General features: G+C 36.1%; 1 protein-coding gene across 5 annotated transcripts in view; it reads left to right on the plus strand.

The window, feature by feature from the left end:
* Ca-beta (Calcium channel protein beta subunit) overlaps positions 1-24,575 on the plus strand; it is a 440,977-nt gene that overhangs the window by 145,419 nt on the left and 270,983 nt on the right. For 2 of the 5 annotated variants that reach the window (XM_070106632.1, XM_070106633.1), the window contains exon 1: positions 11,908-11,957. The exons of the other annotated variants lie outside the window; for them this stretch is intronic. In XM_070106632.1, coding sequence (XP_069962733.1) covers positions 11,923-11,957 — 35 coding nt within the window. In that variant the 5' untranslated portion in view covers positions 11,908-11,922. Of the gene's footprint in view, positions 1-11,907; positions 11,958-24,575 lie in introns of those variants that run through there. 5 annotated transcript variants of the gene reach the window in all.

Here is a 24,575-nt window from a genome sequence, read left to right on the forward strand (position 1 = left end):
CGAAGAGAGAGCGAGTTTTGGTTGTTCGAGCGGAGGAAAAAATAAAAATGCCGACGATGTTACTTCTGTGACATTATATTTTATTCTGTTTCTTTTTCAAATTATGTTTTGCTTATATAACTACTAAAGTGATTACCATTTTCTTAATCTATTTCTTTATTTTTCTATTTTCTTATGAAATACAATATTTGTTAAATGTAATCTTATTTTCTATTGAATGCAAACAAACATGATTGTGTGGTTTACCCGATAATGACTGGGTTATCATTACAGTCAAACATAATTACCAAAACATGTTTGTATGCATTTTTATTATGTTCTTTATCTCTACTTGTTATCCTTTTTTTTGTAATGTTTACTTGTTTTTCTTTAATCTTTTATTTTGTCCAATTTACAATATTTTGTTGTGTGGTGTCTGGTTGGGATGATAGTGTACACATAACTAGCGCGAGAAAAGAATCGATAATGTGCAGGTATTCTCCGTATGCACTTCGTAAATATATTTTTGTATACATACATATATGTTTATTAATAATATATATTTAACGATATATATAGATCTGATAGGTAAGCGTTAATTCCATATACATATATGTATGTTTGTTGTGTTTTTATTTGTTTCTCTGTTTTAGGTTTGCTATTTTGCTTTTGCTTACTTAGTTTACGCAATCCTGCTTATTGTTTTTTAACATAAGGAGTATTGCTGGAGAAATGTGCAAGTATATACTTGAATTTGTTTTTTGTGTTTGTTAATTGGTGTGTTCGAATATACAAAGGTAAGCTAGTAGATAGGCATTAAATAATTAGATATTTAATTTTATGTATGTGTCTATATTTTATACCAAAGTGTTTTCGGTTTTCCCGTAAATTCAACTCAAAAATTGAACCAGTTTGGTAACCGTATTACATTGTTAAACGGGTTTGGTATTACATGTTTTATACATATTTATATAAACCTATAATTAGTATATACATTTGAGCATTTTCATATAATAAATATTTGTGGACTTAATACGCTTGGTATTCCATCAAGGGACTTCTGTACGTAATGTAAATATATGGGTATGTTTATGAGCCTGGTCGTTTTGTTCCAATTCTTTTCTTCCTCTTCTTCTAAAGTCTTAAAGTAGTATTGTGTTGTTGTTAAAACAATTTGAGTTTATGTGTTTTAATCCGCTCCCGTTTTTTTGTTTTTATACCTGTTTTGTGGTTAAGTGCTTTTAGGCTTCGCGCCCGATTTGTGTTTTTTTTTTTTTTGCTTCTACAGCTTTGTATATTTTGTTTTTCACATGCAGTACTAAGGGGCTTGAACAGTTTTGGTTCGATTTAGACAATTTTTGGTCACAAGGTGGCATACTTTAAACGTATTATTCACGCAAAGTTTTACCCCGATATAATCATTGTTGCTTGATATGCATAGTGGAAAGTGAAAGAATCAGATGGAATTGAAAATGGTGTTATATGGGAAATAGGCGTGGTTGTAGTCCGATTTAGTCCATTTTCGCACTATATCATAAAGATATGAGAAGAATGTTATGTACTAAATCTGGTTGAAATCGGTTAAGCAGATCCTAAGATATGGGTTTTCACCTAAATGTTGGCGGTGCCACGCCCGTTGTCCAATTTCGAACGCGGCTCCTATAAAGTCATCTAGTACCATTTCAGAGATAAAATTTAATGTCTCTGGCGTGTTTAGTGCTTGATTTATCGCGCTTTTAGTAGTTTTTAACAGTACCGTTATATGGGGAGTGGGCGGAGTTTCCACCCGATTTCAACTATTTTCACACCGTAGGTAGAGGTTCTAAAAAAATTTGCTTCCAGTGAATTTTGTTATTATAGCATTAGCGGTTTAGGAGATATGCACATTAAACCTATTAGGGGCGGGACCACGCCATTTAAAAAAAAAATTTAACTGCAGATGCCCCTCCCTAATGTGATGCTGTGTACCAAATAACAGTCTTGTATCTTATTGTGGAGCTTAGTTATGGCAATTTATTTGTTTTTGATTAATGGCGTTTTGTGGGCGTGGCAGTGGTCCGATTACGCCCATCTACAATACCAACCGTCTCACGGTACCAAGAAACATGTCTACCAAGTTTCATTAAGATATCCCAATTTTTACTCAAGTTAGAGCTTGCACGCACGGACGGACAGACGGACGGACGGACGGACAGACAGTCACCCGGATTTCAACTCGTCTCTTCATCCTGATCATTTATATACCTATATATATAACCCTATATCTAACTCGATTAGTTTTAGGTGATACAAACAACCGTTAGGTGAACAAAACTATTATACTCTGTAGCAACAGGTTGCGAGAGTATAAAAAGTTAAAATTTTTTTTAAAGTGGGCATGGTCCCACTCCTAATAGGTTTAATGTGCATATCTCCTATACCACTGAAGCTATAAGAACAAAATTAATTGGGAACGAATGTTTTTAGCATCTCCCCATATAAAGGTACTGTTAAAAACTACTAAAAGCGCGATAAATCAAGCACTAAATACGCCAGAGACATTAAATTTTATCTCTGGGATGGTATAAGATAACTTTATATGAATAGAGTTCAATATTAGTCAGTGGGCGTGGCACCGCCAAATTCGGTACATGACATTACTTTCATATCTCTATGTTATGGTGCGAAAAATGGCGAAATCGGACTACAATCACGCTTACTTCCCATGTAACACCATTTTCAATGCCATCTGATTCTTTCACTTTCCAATATGCAAATCAGGTAACAATGATTATATCGGGGTAAAACTTTGCGTGAATAATGCTATTAAAATATGCCACTTTGTGGCTAAAAATTGTCTAAATCGAACGAAAACTGTTCAAGCCCCTAGGTACTCAATATGTGGACCACAGTGCCTATAGTTGACCTTCTACCGAAAATATCGGTCAATCCACAAAGAAATCTCAAACGAGTATACCATTTGACTTTGCGAGAGTATAAAATGTTCGGTTACATCCGAACTTAGCCCTTCCTTATTAAAAAGGTAGATGTGCGCAAACCCGTCTATACAAAAGCGTTATTGCGATAACGACGTTAGAAGTTTTATGTGTCATTTCCATTTCGAAAGACGAAGTAGACATGAATTGGGATGTTTTTTTGTCGTATTTTCATCATTTCATCCTCTAGTACATATATTTGGTCGGCGTATGAATCATCTAGTCGATCCATTATTTCGATTACTTGGTGTTGTTGTTTCTTAGTATATGGGCAGGTTTATATTTGGAACAATTGCCTGCAAGCAGAGTTGCAAATAATACGTTAAAAATCCAAAATGAAAATTTTATTCCCACATACCGGATCAAAAAATATAACAAAAAATTTTAATACCAACTACCGGATTAAAAAATAATAATGAAAAAGTTGAATCCCAAGCATATTATTAAGAATTAAAAAAAGAATTTGTGTTAGAATTAACACTTTTTCGCGTTCATTCAAACCAAAAAATAATATTTTCAATTTTTAACCCCAAACATGCTGCATTAAAAATCTAAAATTTACTTTTTAATCCCAACATCCGAATTAAAAAGTTAAAATCAAATTTTTGAATTAAAAAATTCCCAACCCTGCAAAAAAATTATTTTTTATGTTATAGTACTATATACATTTTTATTTATCTGAATTCTTTTTTATTTGCGCAGCCCCACGTTTGGCTCCAATTAATTTCATTATTTCACAAAAAAACAGAAAAATATATTTTTGGTTAATCAAGATGATGAACGTTACTTTACTTGTATAAATAGAGTACACGCTTAAACTGTATTAAACAAAGAGTAATGTATAGAATGATGCTGTCTTTATTGTATATTTAAGCTAAAATTTAGGTCCTACAAGTTCTTAGTAGTTGTGGTTCAACTGATTAAGGCATATATTGTGTCAGCTTCTGTTGGTACCGTGTGCAAAAGTATTACAATATATAGTCAAGTGAGTCAATAACTCGCGCCTACTGCCTTTCTTGGATGTGGTAGCCGTTTCTCAGGCTCTCCGGAATCGAGCCGTGATTCCCCATTAACAAATACCTTTCTTGTCGGGAGCTCACAACACGCGTTGATTTATGGTATATCAGATTTCTTAATCAATTAGAATATGGGAATAATATTAACTTGAGAAATGGAAAATTTATATGATACGTAGAGCCGTCACTTCAACGATCGAAACACAAATAAAATAAATATTTTCATTTTATCCCGTTTCCAATTCAATTAATTTTTGACACAAGGGTATACATTATCAAGGAAACATTTTCCGCGAATTTTAATAACATATCTCTCAGATTGGTTCGATTTGGACAATTTTTATACTCAACATGGCATAACTCAAAGGCACATTTGTGTAAAGTTTCATCTGAATATATTCGTTGGTGCTTGATTTGTGTACTGGAAAGTGAAAGAATCTAATGGAATTTAAAATTTTGCTATATGGGATGCGGCTGCTATAAAGCCCTAATGTATCACCTAGGTGTACAATTTAATGTCTCTGCCGCATTTACTCGTTGAACGAAGAAATAGTTTTTACAAAGCCGTTAAATGGAGGGAGGGCGGTGTTATAATAGAATTTCATCCATTTTCCCACTGTCAGTAAGAGTTCTTATAAGAATTGTCCAACGTAAACTTGATTATTGTAGCTTTAGGGGTTTAGAATATATGTACATTAAACCTATTAGAGAACAGATACACGCCCATTTTTTTAAATGTTTGTAAACCTTGCTCCTGCTATCCCCAGTACCAAATTACAGTTTTATATCTTAATTTAGTGCTTAGTAATGAAATTTTATAAGTTTTCGATTAATGACGTTTTGTGGGCATGGCAGTGCTCCGATTACGTCCATCTACGAACTCGTCCTCACTTTTTTGCAAGGAATCCGAGTACCAAATTTCATTAAGATTTCTTAATTTTTACTCAATTAATCGCTTGCACAGACAGACAGCCGAACAGACGGATATGCAAACAGACAGTCACTCCGATTTCAAGTCGTCTCATCATACTGATCACTTATAAATATGTATATAAACCTATATCTTAATCGATTAGTTTTCGGTGACACACACGAACGTTAAGTGCAAAAAAACTACTATACTCTATGGCAACATGTTGCAAGAGTATAAAAATGGACGAAACTGTATAGAAAGTGAGATAACTTATTGGTTGAATACATGAAAATCATAATATACTAGTGTACATTTATTATATTCGATTGCTTTCTTCTGGATAGAACAGAATAATACAAAAATCGCGATTAAAAATCAGGTGATCGTATAGTGGTAAAGATTTAGAACTGAATGTATTTTCAATACTGAATTATGAAAAATAAAAGCAAAACGAGTAAGGAAAGGCTAAGTTCGGGTGTAACCGAAACTTTTATACTTTTGCAACTTGCAAAGATCAAAGCCGAGGAAACACCTGCAGGTGCTGTCAAAACTTTATATTAAGAAATGTAGCGAAGATGTTCAATTTCATTGTTCGACGAAATGGTGAATGGATTACAATCTAATTTAGTATCATATTGACTTATTTTCAAGGTCATAACCTCCCTTAAATTTATTACTATATTTTACTTCCCGTCAGCAAAAATTATACTGATTGCATTTATTTTTAACATTGCTGAGGTATACTTTAGAACTAATTTTTAAGCAATTATATAAATATAAACATTTAATATATATGAAATAAAGTCCGCCGGACGTTTTAAAATTGAATTTCTATTATATAATATATCTCACAGATTGACCCATATTTTCGTAAAACAGTCAGCCATCGGCTCTGGGGTTTATATTCCCGGTATCTGGGGGCTTGAATAGTTATGGTCCGATTTTTTCACTTTTTCGACCTGAGATAGCATACCTTAAAGAAAATATTCGTACAAATTTTTATGCTGATATTTTGAGTAGTGCTTCATTTGTATAATAGAAAGTGAAAAATTCAGTGGAATTTAAAATTGTGTTATATGGGAAGTAGCACTGTTACATGGGAATGTTAAAATAATCTTATGTACCAAATATGGTTGAAATTGGTGGTGTAGGTTCGGAGACATATGATTTCACCTAAATGTGGGCAGTGCCACGCTCATTGTTCAATTTTGAAAAATGCTGCTATAAAGCTCTTTTGTATCATCTCGGATGTCAAATTTAATGTATTTATCGTAGTTTTTAACATAACCGTTATATAGAAATAACATCCGATTTGACCTATTCTCATGCTGCCGCAAGAGATGTCGAAGTGATATGTCCTGTACAAATATATGTGATATAGCAGCGGTATAAGCCGCTTGCAGGTCACTAAAACATCCCATGACCTGGTTTAGCTTTCTTCGCACATCTTCTGTATCTGGGGCTGTAATTACTGCGGCGATGTCGTCCGCGTAGCCAATTAGATAAGATTGGTCTGGCATCTCGAGTTTTAGTATGGCGTCGTAGCTGATGTTCCACAAGTCTGGGCCTAAAATAGATCCTGCTCCTGACGTAACCGCTATCTGCCGTGATCCCTCTCTAGTTTGGTACAACAATTTTCTCTTGCTAAGCTAGCTCCGCACCACCGCCCTGAGGTAGTCGGGGATTCTAAAGCTTCTTTCGAGAGCGTCGATCATGTCCACCCATCTAGTGCTATTGAAGGCATTTCGGACATATAAAGTCGCCAACAGAACTATTCTTTTATCTTTCTTATGACATCTGCGCTGTGCGGCTTCTACATTTTGAAGGACGTATCTGATAGATACTAAAGTTGACCTGCCGGGTCTAAATCCATGTTGTCTAGGGGAGAGTCCTCCAGCTTCGTTGATGACTACTTCGAGTCTAGGTTTAAGTAATCTTTCATAAAGCTTTCCCGCTGTGCCGAGCATGCATAGTGGACGGTATGCTGATGGCAAGTTGGGATCTCCTTTTTTCTTACTGATTCGGACCAGCCGTTGTTTTTTCGAAGGTTCAGGGAATATTCCGGCCTCGAGGCAGACGTTGTACATGTTCAGAAGTATTGCCGGTCGCTCTGTAGCGATTATTTTAAGAATTTCTGCTGGGAACCCATACGGGCCGGGTGATTTGTTCGTCTTGAGCTTGTCTGCAATCGCTCGGCCTTTTTTCGTGTGTGGGAAATAGCGCGCTTACAATGTGGTCCATTTTGACAACGGTTAAGTTAGGTGGCTTAGCTCGGCCAAGTTTTTTCATTACTATTTTATACCCGAGTCCTCAGGGGGTATTGTTAACAGCCTCGGTTAGTTCCTCCCATTTCTTCCAATAAACTGCCGCTTTATGTTTGCTGTGTTAGAATAGCTTAAGAGATATATATATTAAACCTATTATGGGACGGGGCCAAGCCCAATTTTACAAAGTTTTCAAACCACAGGTGCCCCTATTTATTGCGATTCGTTGTATCAAATTACGGGTTTGCATCTTAATTGGCGACTTAGTTATGACAATTTATAGGTTTTCGATTAATGTCGTTTTATGGGCGTGGCAGTGATCCAATTACGCCCATCTACGAACTTGTCCTCACTTTCACACCACGAAACACGTGCAAAAAGTCTCATTAAGATATCTCAATTTTTACTCAAGTTACAGCGTGCACGCTCGGACGGACTCGGCTATATCTAACTCAATTATATTTAGGTGACATAAACAACCGAACATTTTATACTCTCGCAAAGTCAAAGGGTATACTCGTTTGAAATTTCTTTGTGGATTGGCTGATATTTTCGGTAGAAGGTCAACTATAGGCACTGGGGTCCACATGTTTAGTACTTAGGGGCTTGAACAGTTTTGGTTCGATTTAGAAAATTTTTAGTCACAAGGTGGCATACTTTAAACGTATTATTCACGCAAAGTTTTACCCCGATATAATCGTTGTTTCTTGATATGCATAGTGGAAAGTGAAAGAATCAGATGGAATTTAAAATGATGTTCTATGGGAAATAGGCGCGGTTGTGATCCGATTCCGCCCATTTTCGTACTATAATATAGAATATGAGAAGAATATTATGTATCGAATTTGGTTGCAATCGGTTAAGCAGGTCCCAAGACATGGATTTTCACCTAAAAGTGGGCTGTGCCACGCCCATTGTCTAATTTTGAATGCGGTTCCTATAAAGTCATCTCATACCATCCCAGAGATAAAATTTAATGTCTCTGGCGTGTTTAGTGCTTGATTTATCGCGCTTTTAGTAGTTTTTAACAGTACCGTTATATGGGGAGTGGGCGGAGTTGCCACCCGATTTCAGCTTCCAGTGAATTTTGTAACTAATTTTAACTGCAGATGCCCCCCCCTAATGTGATCCTGTGTACCAAATAACAGTCTTATATCTTATTGCGGAGCTTAGTTATGGTAATTTATTTGTTTTTGATTAATGGCGTTTTGTGGGCGTGGCAGTAGTCCGATTACGCCCATCTGCAATACCAACCGTCTCACGGTACCCAGAAACATGTGTACCAAGTTTCATAAATATATCTCAATTTTTACTCAAGTTAGAGCTTGCACGGACGGACAGACGGACGGACGGACGGACGGACAGACAGTCACCCGAATTTCAACTCGTCTTTTCATCCTGATCATTTATATATACATAACCCTATATCTAACTCGATTAGTTTTAGGTGATACAAACAATCGTTAGGTGAACAAAACTATTATACACTGTAGCAACAGGTTGCGAGAGTATAATAAACATGACCCCACCTATATAAGATTTAGTGTACGTATCTCCTAAAACATTAAAGCTATAAAAAGAGAAACCTCTTAAGCACCACTACCGACAAATTTTGCAATGGGTGAAATCGGACTACAACCACGCCTACTTCCATTATAACACAATTTTAAATTCCATACGACTTTTTTTACTTCCCAGTACACAATTCAAGCACCAACGAATATATTCGGATACAACTTTGCCAGAATATGAAGGCACTAGATATGCTATATTGAGTCTAAAAATTGTCAAAATCGAACCATAACTGTTCAAGCCCCTGAATACCGAATATATGAACCCCATTCTGTGTGTGTGGATAAAATCGGGCGAAAACTTGCCTTAGCCCCCATATAACTGATATTCAGGATTTTGAAACGTCCGGCTGACTTTACTCTATATACCTGATTAAATTTGTATATTTATAAAATTGCTTTAAAATAAGTTGTCACGTATACCTAAGCAATGTGAAAAATCAATGCAATCAGCCATTCCATTGCAATATATCTTATAAATGATTTCCAACTTTCCACCTGTCTGTAAACCGTTTAGATTGGTCAAAATGTGTGACATTTTAATAAAATTAAGTGGACACGTTTTCTTAAAAGTTAAAAAATTATATAAATGGTTTGGCGCTCAATAGATGTAAATGAAATTGATGTTAGTCTAAACCTCTCATGCCTAATCAATAAATTCCAGTCCTTTGGTTGACGTTTCTCACATCAACTTAATGTATTATATTAAGCCTCTTCGGTTGCGTTTATTCCCAGTAATGTATGTCTTATTTGGGGAAGATTTCAATATATATTTCGCTGCCAGGAAGTAAAATATAGTAATAAAACTAATTTAGTCTATGATCTATAAAATAATAAAATATAGTTGTAAAACTAATTTAGTCTATGATCTATAAGATTATATATGTGAGTTAAAAAATACCGAATTTGACTGTAATCCATTCACGATTTCCTCTAACAATGAAGTTAAACCCCTTCGCTAACTTTTTATACTCCTGAAAAATGTTGCTACAGAGTATACCATAATAGTTTTTTTCACCTAACGGTTGGTTGTATCACCCAAAACTAATTATAGGTAAATATATAAATGATCAGGATGAAGAGACCAGTTGAAATTCGGGTCAGACAGTCACCTGTCCGTCCGTCCGTCCGTCCGTCGGTACAAGCTGTAACTTGAGTAAAAGTGATATATCTTGATGAAACTTGGTACACATATGTATATCTTGGCACCGTCGGTATTGAAGATGGACATAATCGGACCACTGCCACGCCAACAAAATGTCGTTAATCGAAAACCAATAAATCTGCGGTTTAAAAAATTTTTAAAAAGTAGGCGTGGTCTCGTACTCTAATAAGTTTAATGTGTATATCTCCTAAACCACTAAAGCTGTAATAATCAAATTCAATCAGGACAAATCCTTATAGCAACCCTATCGACGGGGTAAAAATTAGTGAAATAAAAGTGCGATAACTTATTAAATAAACAAGTCAGAAACCTTAATTTTTCATTGGACAATAGGCCAAATTCGGCAAGTAATATTATCCTTACGTGCCTATGTATATACAAAGCAAGCACTAAAAAATACAATACTATATCGTAATAAAACTTTGCAAAAAGAGTACCTTCAAAATATCCCATCTCAAGTAGGGACATAACTGTTCAACCTATATACCGAAAATGTGGACTCTGGGTCGATGGTTGACTTTTTACCAAAATTATCGTTCAATGTATGAGATATGTATATAATTAGAATTTGGAAAGAAACCTTTCCTGATAATATTATGTCTGTTTGTCAAAAATGGGTTAAATCGGGTCAATACTTCTCATAGCCCTCATATACCTAATATAAATATTTTCAAACTTCGGGCTGACTTTATACCGCATATATCGGCCAATGTGTGAATTATTCTAATAAAATTAAATGTTTTTCAAACAACGGTGCATCTCTGGCCATATCCATCTGCCATATACCTAATATAAATAACGATATTAAAATGTAAAAAAAATTCGTATATATTCATTTGAAACCGAAGAACATAAATCGTGCCACCCGAGCATAAGCGGCACCCACAAAAAACGGTTTCTGCGACAAAAGAGTCCGTGTACATATGAACTGGGACTTTCTCTCTTTGTTAGTGTGTACTGTTTCAGTTTTCTGGTAATGGTATCTATATTTGTTGTAAACAAAGTGGATTTGAAAAAAATTATAAAACAGTAATAAACAGATTTATTTATTAAATATTAAACTTAATAATAATACCAAAGCTGATCTTATATAGTAATATGTATATATTTGTTTATATAAACCTGATTTTTTTCTCTAAAGTTAGGCTTTTAATTTTTAATTTATTAATCTTAACAAAAATACTTGATCGATAAGAATGTGTGCTAAGAATATTCTTAACCGAATAATACAATTTTAAAATGCATTCGGCACACAACAAAGAGTTAAACAACGCTCAAACAAAGCACACAAAAAAATACAACATAAATAAAGATCAAATACACAGGTACACCGGCTACTGATCATTTGCATTTGTTGTACTTGCCATTACTTGTCATGAGTTTTTATTTTGTTTATATATATTTTATAAGCAAGACCGCCGTGCAAATAAAAACGAAGAGTGTGAAAAAGAAACACAACTACGACGCAATAGCAAATGCTCGATGTGCTCAGTTGCTTCTCGCGCTCATATTTCTTTGAGTAGTTATTTGGACCAACATACATGTGTTTGAGTGTGAGTGGCCATCGCTACCGATTTTAAAGCAAAAATTATGCACTTTTGCAGTTCTCTGGAACATGTTATTACTGATAAGTGATAATATAGTGATTTGAATGCGTGAAAGTGCACATACCTTCGTAAAAGAATTATGTGTGCAAATTTTTGGATCTCAGTATTCATGGTTCACATATTTTGTCCGTGTATAACATTTAATACTCGTCTCATTTGTAGTGCCGTTAATTAAATACGGCATTGCGATTTGTATAGTTCATAGAAAATAATTATATGTGCAAATTCATCTATTTGTGTTCTGGCAGCTGCACGGACAACATATATACATATTTAGTTTTTAACTAAAATGAAAAAATTTAAAAATAAGTAAGTTAAAGATATTAAATCTAGTGTATGCAAATATAATTAATTACTTTTAATTTTAATTATATAGTAAGAATGCCACGTGCTACAGAACTTTCGGATGGATAGCGGGGTAATATAACTGGAATGCAGAAGCCTGCAGATATAATTCTTTTACGAAGGTACATACATACATATTTGCATGATACATGCGTATATAAATTTTAAATGATGAAAGATAGGATTTATATAAATTACTATTGTAATATATATATGCATTATATATTTTTAGAATATTATGATAGTATGTTGTGTACATACATGGGTCATTCCATGTCAAATCGACAAATAGTTGTACGCGACACCCACCGAGATAGATGAATTTTAGCAAAGAGTTTTGTCTCATCATAAAACAAAGTTTTTTAAAATTTTTTCCTAAGAGTTACTCAAAATTGAAATTTTCACTGTTTTTCCGATTTTATGAGTTTATTTATTCAATATTTCAGAAACTATTGTATATTAGTAAAAAAAACGCTGGTGCGTGCATAGAGGACACTACGAGGTACAAGAAGATCATTTTGAAAACAAATTTTCAAAATTACCAAAATTAAAAATTTTTTAATTTTTCAAAATTATAAAAAGTACCCGTCGAAGATAAGTTTTGAGGCAAAATTTTCCGCGCCGGGTACTTTTTACAATTTTGAAAAATTTAAAAACGAAAAATTTTTAATTTTGGTAATTTTTAAAATTTTTTTTCCTAAAAATTTGTTTTTTATACCACTATGAACGCACCAGCGTTTTTATCATAATATACAATAGTTTCTGAAATATTGAATAAATAAACTCATAACATCGGAAAAACAATGAATATTTCAATTTTGAATAACTCTTAGGAAAAAGTTTTTCCTTTGGCAGAACTTCGTTTTATAATGAGACAAAACTCTCTGCCAAAAATCATCCAAATCGGTGGGGTCGCGTCCAACTATTTGTCGATTTGACTTGGAATGACCCACATATGTATATATACAATACAAGCAAATATACATACATATTGTATATGAAAGTTTATAATATTATCAAACATAAGAAATATTTAAAAAGTAGGTCTTATTTTCATGTTGACTAAAAAAAAGTCTTTTGAAATAGAACATTAATTAATTAAAATGTAATTGTTTAGTATGCTATCATATATATTCACAAAAGGAATTTCATATCTGGCCAAATGAGTTACAATTCCCGCCCCGAAGAACTCAGACACACCACACACAAGACAACACTGGCACACACACCACACACAACACCCACACACCACACAAGGATCTCTACACAACACACCGAACAAAACATCTGTCCTCGAAGCGGACAGCCTCTTCTCTCAGCGACTGTCGATCAGCAAACATCGAGCTTTCCTTTGGCGCGTTTTATCGTCAATAAATTTATATCATTTTATTACCTCTCCACTGGTATGCGACCAGGGAGTGAGTGCGTCAAGATAACCTTTTTTATAATTTCATATTAAAATAAACATTTTCGAAACGGAAAAACATTCGATTTTACTTTAATTTGCACACGCGGAAGTATAAAGTGGCAAGTAAGTGGTGGGCTTAACATTGGTCCTTCGAGCCATTCCGAATGGCACTATAGTAAAAAAAAAATTTTTTTAGTAAAAATAAGGGTGGAAACCCTTAAAAAATTGGTGGTGACAAACAACTAAAATAAAAAATAAAAAATAAAATATATATATGAAAAGTGCTTAAAAGTGATTTACATATGTATATATAAACAGAGAAGCCAACAACAAAGTGTATTGAAAAAAAAAGGCAGAAGGAAAAAACAAAAAAAAAGGACAGTGACCACAAGAACAAAAAAAAATTTTTTTTATATATAATATATATACATATGCTTTGGTGCAAATAAAAAAAAAAGTGCAGTAACCACAAGAACAAAAAAAAAAAATTTATATATATATACATATGCTTTTGGTGCATAATATAACAGTGCAGTGACAAAAAAAAAAAAAAAAGTGCGCGGAAAACCATTAAAACCCATATATATGTATATATACATATTAACATATAAAACGGGCGCGAAATTAATACAACAAAAACCAATCAAAAACCTCAAGGAACATCCCAGGGAAGGATTGGATACATCAGCAGGCATCTACATACAAAATACAGGCTATAGTCCCCAAAATCCCTTGACGAATATTCAAGTAAGTTGTATCGATTCCATTTTGTACCTCATTACTGCAGGGTATATGTATATTTATTACGGTTTTCAAAAACGGTTGCCAAATTGTTGTATTTGCGGTATTTCTGGTTTCACCAAAAAATTCAATACACATAATATACATATTTTTATTGCGTAGGAAATCTTACCTTCGTGTATTTAACACAAAGTATACCAAATCCCAAACACAATATATGATATATACATATATATGAAATTCAAGTACTCTACTTGCAAAAATATCCGGCAATACCCCTTATGCTTGATCAAGTAATAAGCAGGATTGCCTAAAACAAGTAAGCAAAGGCAAATAAAAAAAAAAAACACATATACATATACCCACATAGCAACATATACAATATACGTGTCTATCTAACTCTCATACATACGTACATATTTACTTTATATACCGAGAGTGCACATTTACGAATCGTAGTGCACATACGATTACTTTGTTTCTAATTACGTTTATGCGCTCTTTCTTAACTCAGAAACAACGTCCGCTCGTTTACATACATACTTATACAAGTACGGGACATACTATTATACCCTACTAGGGTACCACTAAAAGTTAAAGAACTTAAAAAAGCGTATTCGAAAAAAAAAAAATATTTTAAACGGTTCGGTAAAGAAAAAAACGAATTCTTAACAAAAAAAAAAAATTATTTATAATTCTATAAATAAATAAATAACGATAATAAAAAATTGTGAAAAATATTATATACATTGCTTCTATACAATTTAATTTAATATATTCCAAAGTCCAATTTGGCACATACTCGACAATACCCCTTGTTGTTTGGCAAACAAAAACAAGCAGGATTGCGTAGAAGAAAAAAAAAATTATTTAATATTATTTATATTCAAAGTCCATATAGGCACAAATCCGGCAATACCCCTTGTTTCTTGGCAACCAAAAAACAAGTAGGATTGCGTACATATGTATAAAGTACATTGATCTCTTATACGAGCTCTCGTTGACACATACTAATTCGCTTATAGGTATACCCTATAACGCATACGAACACAAAAAAGATATAACAAACTAGATATTGCAATTTTTGAATAATTATTAAAATAAACAATACAATCGAGAAAAATAATATATAAATACCGTAACAACGAAACACGCTATATCATTTCATCCGACTTAAAAAAAAAATAAATAAATAAAAAGAAAGCGATTTACTAATTCTCTTATTTATATAAAAGAGTTTACGCGTTACAATTACGAATTTCGCTTAAATTTAATCAGTTTACACTGAGATAAATTATTTCATTAATTGGACTTTTTTAAATGAACGCAGATTCTAAAGATTCTAAATCTACACAACTACTAAAAGTACCAAAAATGATTTCGGACGAAAAAAGTTCATGTACACCTGCAGAAGCTACACGATCAAAGCAAGGTGCTACAAAACAAAAAAGGGGGAAAGACATTACATATAGTAAATTCATTGCTGAGAGTGACAGTTTAATAAGATACTGCACTCGATTTTCATCTTCTCCGATTCAAGATAATTCTGAATCGGCATTAGAAATCAAAAAGGAAAATCTCGACAATTTTTGGATACGTCTCCAAGCTTCATATGACGCCATAGTAGAATCTGACGAATCAGATCTACCAGAAAATTTTAAGTCCTCGGCTTACGCCAAATATGAAAACTGCTTAGACCAGTTCGAAGACACTAAATCAATGATTTCCGATCAGCTGAAGCTAATAAAAGCAATTGCACCTACTCCACATCAGCGAGTAGAGCTGCCACAAGCACAAAGTCAAGAGGCAAGTTCAGGCATCCATCTCAAGGTGCCCCCATATGACACAGAAATATTTCATGGTGGTTATGAACAATGGCCGTCCTTCCGGGACATGTTTACAGCCGTTTACATGAACCACCCAAAACTATCAAATGCACAAAAATTGTATCACCTCCGATACAAAACAAAAGGTCAAGCAGGCGTAATAGTAAAACAGTTCGCACTAAATGACGATAATTTCAATTTGGCTTGGGAAGCTCTTAAATCAAGATTCGAAAACGAAAGGATATTGGTCGATAAGCAAATATCGATATTAATGAACTTGGCAAAAATTCAAAGGGAAACAAGTGAAGAATTCATCAAACTTCAATCCACTGTTTCAAATTGTTAGTCGGTTTTATCGACACAAAATATTCCCACAGACAGCTGGGACCCAATACTGGTAAATATATGCACCGCCGCTTTACAAGAAAAATCGTTACTTTTGTGGGAGCAATCGCTCTCATCACGAAGAAAATGCCCCACGTGGCAACAAATGAAAGATTTCCTAACTACCCAATATGAAATCGCAGAAAGGGTAGATAAAAAAATGGTCAGAACAAAACCCGTTCAACATGACCTAAATAGAAGCTTCCATAGACCCCAAGCCAGTAGCAACAACAATTTAAATAGAAGCTTCTTCAAAAATCAAACGTTCACATCCGAACAGTACAAACAAACGTCATGCGAACTATGTACAGGAGGGCATAAGCTCAAATCTTGCGAGAGATTCAAAAAATTGAATATTATCGACCGAAACAATTTTGTAAAAACAAAACGACTTTGTACAAACTGCTTGTCACATGCGCATACACTTAAAGAGTGCGAAAGCAAATTTAATTGCGTTTATTGTCATAAACGACATCATTCTATGCTTCATTATAACAATTTTTCTAGATCACCCCCAAACAGCGCAACTATGAAAAGAGCCACGGGTTTAGTTGCAACAGCAAATCCCGAAGTGCTATATCCCGAAAATTGCCAAGAAGCACCATGCTGCTCAAAGGCAATAAAAACCCAAACGCTACACAGCGAAATTCAAAGTAGAATACTACTACCCACAGCAGTCGTCTCCATCGAACACCGAGGAGAGCTGTTTAAACTTAGGGCCTTAATAGACCAAGGATCACAACGATCTTTCATAGCGTCTAGGGCACAAAATAGGCTACAACTGCCTACAAAACAAGCCAACTTTGAAATTACAGGAATGGGCGGAAGAGTAGTTCAAAACTATAATAAAATCTGCCCCATTACCCTAATTTCCCCCCAAGCTTAGTCTTACCGCAACTTACAAATCTGCTTCCAAGCTATCACATAAATGGCAAGCATTGGCAAAAGGTTTCACACCTAAAGCTAGCAGATCCCAACTGCAACACTCCCGCTCAAATAGACCTTCTATTAGACAGCGATCTCATACCACAGATAATACTCGAAGGTATTGAGAAAATTTCAAATACACTTCTGGCACAAAATACTATTTTTGGGTGGATCCTAAGTGGACTAGTTTCGGAACCAGTTACCACCATGACCACTCAGGTTGGGGAAATCTCAAACGAATACCTCAATTCACAATTAAAGAAATTTTGGGAGTTAGAAGAGCTACCCTCCATATCAATCACAACCCCTGAAGATCAGTATTGTGAAGACTTTTACAAAGCCACAACTACTAGATCAGATAATGGTCGGTATGTCGTACGACTACCACTAAAACAACAATTTCCTAACACACTCGCCCTAGGTCACTCTCGCACCTCTGCAATACAGCAGTTTTTAAGTATGGAAAAAAACTTACTTAAAAAAGGTGAGCTTAAGCCAGAATACGATGGCGTTTTAGAAGAATACCTCCATTTAGATCACATGGAGGAAGTAAGCCCATGCGAAAAAATCATAAATGGCACATATTACTCATTTTACTTGCCTCATCACGCAGTAGTAAAGCCAGACAAAAAAACAACTAAAGTAAGAGTTGTCTTTAATGCATCAAGATCTACTAGCTCGGGGAATTCCCTAAATGATATTCTATTTACGGGACCCACGCTCCAACCAGATTTAATGCTACTCATTTTAAATTGGCGTATATTCAAATATGTATTTAACGGAGACGTCGAAAAAATGTATAGACAAATAGTCGTATTATTTTCCGAAAATCTCCCAATAGTCCACTCCGCGACTATAAATTGAAAACAGTTACCTTTGGCGTCAACTGTGCTCCATATTTAGCCATTCGAACACTGCACGAATTGGCAGAAAACACCACGTCAGAATTTCCTCTGGCAACCCAGGTGTTAAAAACACAAACGTATGTAGACGATATCCTGTCTGGAAGTCACAGTCTTCCACAAGCATACGAGTCACTAGCACAAGTGACACAAGCCCTCAAAACCGCAGGGTTTCCGTTAAAAAAGATAACGGCGAACCACCCTAATATCTTAACGGACATACCTAAAGAAAATCTGTTAGATACTAATTTCCTTAAATTCGAAAAGGAAAGTACAACAAAAACTCTGGGAATCCAATGGAATGCGATATCTGACCAGTTTTCATACACTACAGAGTCAATATCTGCATTATCTGCCATAACAAAGCCGCAAATCTTATCCTCTGTGGCAAAACTTTTCGACCCCGCAGAATGGCTTTCGCCAATTATGATACAAGCCAAAATCCTAATACAAGAATTATGGTTAGATGGAACCGACTGGGCAAACAAGTAAAACCACTTCGTTTAGAAAAGTGGTCCCAGTTTGCGAGCAATCTAAATGATATCTCACAGATACAAATCCCACGATGGGTAAATTATGCCCCAGAGCACAAAGTCGAACTACACGGCTTCTGTGACGCTTCTGAAAGGGCATATTGCGCAACTATATATGTTCGCACACAAAGCGACAATGCGACCACATGCCACTTACTAGTAGCAAAAGCAAAAGTGGCTCCTTTAAAAACAATAACTCTACCACGACTTCAATTATGTGGAACGCTACTACTAGCCAAACTCGTGTCCATCGTACAAACACATTTAAACATGGCACAATATAAATTATATCTATGGTCCGATTCCGAAATCGTACTAGCCTGGTTAGAAAAACCACCACATGCATGGAAGACGTATATTTCCAACCGAACGTCTCAAATACTTGACCTAGTAGGATCAGCCACTTGGCGACATGTAGCCAGTGCTGACAATCCTGCTGATCTAGGTACAAGAGGGTGCAAACCCCTGCACCTTGTCACCACCACCCTCTGGTGGAATGGCCCCCGATGGTTAACAGAATCTCCTGATTCTTGGCCACAATCGCCCATGCGCAATATAATTGCCCCAGAAAGTCGAAAAATCGACTCCTTTCATGCAACATCGGATGATACTGACATCCTTGAGCGATCCTCATCGTTCCCCCGAGCCCTCAGAGTAGTTGCCTACATGATCAAATTTATAGAGCAGCTCAAAACTAAAGTTAACGGAACACCTCCAATATACCCCCAATGCGATACATTAACGCACCTACACTTACAAAAAGCAAAAGGCGCTCTTATCGCATCTACTCAAACGCGCTACTTCAGCCGAGAAATATCATTGCTAAAAGATTCGAAGCCAATCGATAAAAAGAGCTCAATTTTAGTACTAAATCCATTTCTGGGCACAAAGGGTTTGCTTCGTGCGAATGATCGGCTTGTCAACTCCAGCCTGACATACAACGAACGACATCCCATAATCATACCAGAAAAAGAACGGCTTGTCACATTATATCTGCATTATGTCCACATACTGATGCTACACGCCGAGCACCGCCTCATGCAACAAATAGTCCGCCAAGAGTTTTATATTCCCCGTCTTAAGCCTCAAATAAAGAAGTGCATTTACATGTGCAAAGTTTGCACAACGTACAAGCAAAAAATGCGAACGCAGATAATGGCAGCACTTCCACCTGAACGCTGCAACTTTGCTCTGCCCTTCACAACAACAGGTGTCGATTTTGCTGGGCCTTTCCAGATAAAGGCTTCAATGTTAAGATCTCCCACTTTAATGAAAGGCTATGTGGCAGTTTTTGTTTGTTTTACGACAAAAGCTGTTCACCTTGAGCTATGTACAAGTCGGACGACAGAGGCTTTTCTCGCGGCATTCGCTCGCTTCGTCGGACGGCGTGGTTTTCCTTCAAAAATAATGAGTGACAACGGCAAAACGTTTATTGGAGCCAAAAGAGCCACTGAGAAACAGTTTGTGGACTTTATCAAACAAGTCTCACCTGAGATTGTACAGAAGTACGCACCTCAAGGCATTAATTGGCAGTTTATCCCCCCAAGCGCTCCTCATATGGGTGGTTTATGGGAATCAGCTGTAAAAAGCTTCAAATCCCACTTCAAAAAAGTAGCTGGAAACTACAAGTTTAATTATGAAGAATTCTCGACCTTATTAACTCGAATTGAAGCCGTTCTCAATTCACGGCCACTAGCGACACTCTCGCAAGATCCCTCAGATCTCACAGCCCTAACTCCAGGGCACTTTCTAAAAGGAGCACCCATTCTGGCCATACCTGAGCCAGGCGTGGAGTCGCTATCCTTACAAAATAGATGGGAAAGAATTAAAATTCTCCATCATGATTTCAGCCGCCGATGGAAGGAGGAGTATATAAAGGACCTTCATAAAAGGTACCGCTGGAAAACTCCCGAAAAGGCGCCAAAGCTTGGAGATTTTGTTTTAATTAATGACGATTGTCTTCCCCCTACAGAATGGCGACTTGGTTGCATAGAGAAGCTACATCACGGTTCCGACGGTCATATACGAGTAGTTGACCTCCGTACTCGAAACGGAACGCTAACCAGACCGATCGTTAAACTATGCTTCCTGCCAATCTCAAATAATAGCATGTAGTAAACCATCCGTTTAATAATACCTACAAGAAAAAAATCGAAATATCCGTCTAAATAATCGAAAACAGAAATAAAAAACCGCAAATATAATATGACAAATTACAATCATATATACTAACAAAATAATACGATCACCAAACCAAATAAAGTTGGTCACATATAGAAAGATATCCATACTCTATACCACTGAATCGTAACTAATCACGCCTTTTTCTCCATACAGATAGATATGGATACTGAAATGCATTCCACCTCAACGCCAACAATGCGATCGGCCATCACTGTGCCTCGCCTTGTGATTATGCCAACCGCGGCGCCCCGAACACCAGCTGCAACCGCACCGTCAATCACCGCTCGTAATAGTATTCGAGCATCCGCAGCCGTTCCGTCTCCACCTGAGGCGCCCCATCGCATCCGATGCCCCCTTTGTTGCTGTCCCCACAAGTTGCAGCACTGTGGGCTCTTCAAGGGCATGTCGCCGACACAACGCCAGCAGGTTGCCCAGGCGCATGGGCATTGCAACAATTGTCTGGCACATACACACACGACGCAGGAATGCGACTCCGGTGCTTTGTGCCAAATGTATGGCAGGCAGCATCACACGATGCTTCACCGTACTCCGAGGCGAGAGGTCAGTCGGCAGCCTGCCCCACGGATCCGCGGCGCAAACCGACCGCAGCAAGCCAATCGTGTGGCACGTCGCCGAAGAACGGCACCCCGATCGGAGTCCCGTCCATGGCGTCAGTACAACGTAGCACCGACTAGGCGTAGGCCGAACTATCGCCGCACGTTGTGGCAACGTTGCAACAGCTACAGCGACTGCTAAGCTGAACATTCGCCTAGGGGGGCCGGGATGGCCAAATGAGTTACAATTCCCGCCCCGAAGAACTCAGACACACCACACACAAGACAACACTGGCACACACACCACACACAACACCCACACACCACACACAATACCCACACACAACACCCACACACCACACAAGGATCTCTACACAACACACCGAACAAAACATCTGTCCTCGGAGCGGACAGCCTCTTCTCTCAGCGACTGTCGATCAGCAAACATCGAACTTTCCTTTGGCGCGTTTTATCGTCAATAAATTTATATCATTTAATTACCTTTCCACTGGTATGCGACCAGGGAGTGAGTGCGTCAAGATAACCTTTTTTATAATTTCATATTAAAATAAACATTTTCGAAACAGAAAAACATTAAATTTTACTTTAATTTGCACACGCGGAAGTATAAAGTGGCAAGTAAGTGGTGGGCTTAACAATATCAATACATAATAAAAACATAAACCAAAAAACTAACATACGTTTGTAATATCAATGCAAACTTCTGAGCATAATTTTCACTAAGCTAGCCGCGCTAGGTGAGGTGAAACACGTTCATCGCAATTTGTTAGCTTTTGACAATTCACACGCTTCTCCCTAGTTGGAAAAAAAATTTCTTAATAGTTGTGTGACCTGCTTACTATCAGTTGACAAAGTTGAGACAATATTTTGTGACTAGATACTGTATTGTAAATACTTGTAGTAACTTGTCACAAATTGAGATATTAGCTCAAAATGTCTCAATCAGTGACTAGAGTCTGCTTACTGAAATGATATTAGTTTGATAACTACAGTTTACTTGTTCAAAATATTTATATTAAAAAAAACGTACAGGGACTGCCGCGGTAAATCTATTTCAAAGCGTTTTTATCAACTTATATTATAATTATTTATTTATTTTGCATGCAGTATTTTTTTTTCTTTGATATTAATTCAAGTTCAAAAACATTGATTGTTACTGTGTTTTCGAACGCACCTTTAGATTATGTTTGGAAGTGTCTCAAATAAACCCTGGGCCTCAATATTCAATCTTTCAAAAACATGCCTAAAACCATAAAACAACATGAAGTGTCCAAATAGCCCCAATTCATTGGCTATTTGAGACATCTAAATAACAAACTAAATAAATTCTCCGTTAACTGTTAGACAAAAGAAAACTAAGAAGGTAGATGCAGAACCGGTTAACTTACTAAAAAAAATTAAAAGGAATTTGCTACTTAAATACGAACCATTCTAGATAAGATTCTTACTTTATGGTTATTCAATCAAAAAATTTGAACAAAAACAACCACATTAAGAGTTTGATCATCGAAATTCCCTGCATTTGTGATAATAATAAAACGTATGTATATAGAGTACTCACTCAATTCTTTCACTATTTTTTCATCACTTTCTTCATTAATAAATGCACTTTGTTTATACATATTTAAAACACTTTATATATAAATTTTACGCGTACTCCCCGATTCACGACGTTTGCAAAAGCTAAAGATCATAAATTGAACAACTTTCTGACGTTCCTTCTGAGAGGGAAAAGTGTCAACCTCGAAAACCAGCAAACACAGAAAAAATTGACAAATATGGCAACATAGTTCTTGTCGATTTAAAATATTTTATTCAAAAATGTTTTTCCATGGCTCGCAAAATCTGCGTCGATATATAATATATAGATGCTCATACATAAACATTTCGCAAGAATCAATTAGTGTACATGTCGAAGTACTCGATGTTGAGTTTGCTGGTGTGCCAAATAAAATAAAATGTTAAATAAAATTCTACAAAATTGAACTATAATTAATTTGACAATTCATATAAATATTTTAGACAATTTGTGTGGGATAATTGTACAATATATATGTGTGTGTTTGTTAAGGGTTATATATATAATTCAATTTATGTGTGTGTTTGTTAAGGGTTATATATATAATTCAATTTATGTGTTATTTGTAAGTTAGACTTAAATAATATAAATTAACTATAAACTTAATTAGAACCTGATGTGGGTTGATAATCCCGCGTAGATTTTGGTGGTGCTGCTGGGGCGACCTATTTTTCGCGCCTTTTTATGTCCGTCCGCGTTGATATCTGCTCCTGCCTGCTGATTTATTCTTATTGGGAATTATGAGCTATGTTGGTGCTGTTGAGCCTTTTGCATTGTCCTCTAATTCATATTTATACGAGTTTGGAGAACAATGCAGGGATGTGTTCATTTGGTATGAACATCCCGGCCGCCTTGCAGGGTCTGCGAATAAAAAAGTTATTAGATCTATTTCGCTTTGGGTTGTTTTAAAATGGGTTGAGTGGTTACTTAGGGTTTAACTACTCGCACAAGCACCGGTTAGAGTCCAACCGAGTGAAGTGCTTTGTGCGATCACGGTGCTGTTGTCTGAGTTGAATAATCCGGGTTTCATTATCTTTGGGTAGATGTCTGCTCCCAGTTCCATCATGATTTTATCATCCTTGTGGAACATAGGGTCGGCTAGGACTAAGTGGTCGAATCTCTTAAAGGTTTCGACACCTATATCACGATTGTAGGGTCGGGTCGGTAATTCCTGCGTCATAAGACAGTTGACTTCGACATGCCAGTCGGGATCAGTTAGTGACCCTATGACGATTTTACATACCTATACGGTGAGAGTCGAGGTATGTTTTCGGTAACCTCAATCTCTGAACCAGCTCAGAGGCAATTATTGTTACCTTTTTGGTCGGGTTAATTATGGTACGTACTTTATTCCATTTGCCATCGGGTTTTATTTTTTTCATGGCAGTGGGTATAAGGGTCGACTTGGCCAGTACCGTTGAAATCTCTCGGTCTTAGTGTTTTGTTTGTCGCTCTTTGTTGTTTTGGTTGTCTCTATGCAGAACAACCTGGGGTGTCCGTGTAGGGTTGAATGATGCTCCCAGTCACACATGCTACATCGTTTTGCGTTTGTACATCTTTGTGTTGAGTGCGATCTGGCCAAGCAGTTGACGCAGTACTTATAGTTACTGCGTCAAACTTTTCGTGAATGTTCATTTTTGTAAATTTTGAACATGTGAATCGGTGATCCTTTTTACACAAT

This window comes from Bactrocera oleae, chromosome 3, assembly GCF_042242935.1.
Source record: "Bactrocera oleae isolate idBacOlea1 chromosome 3, idBacOlea1, whole genome shotgun sequence".
NCBI lineage: Eukaryota > Metazoa > Arthropoda > Insecta > Diptera > Tephritidae > Bactrocera > Bactrocera oleae.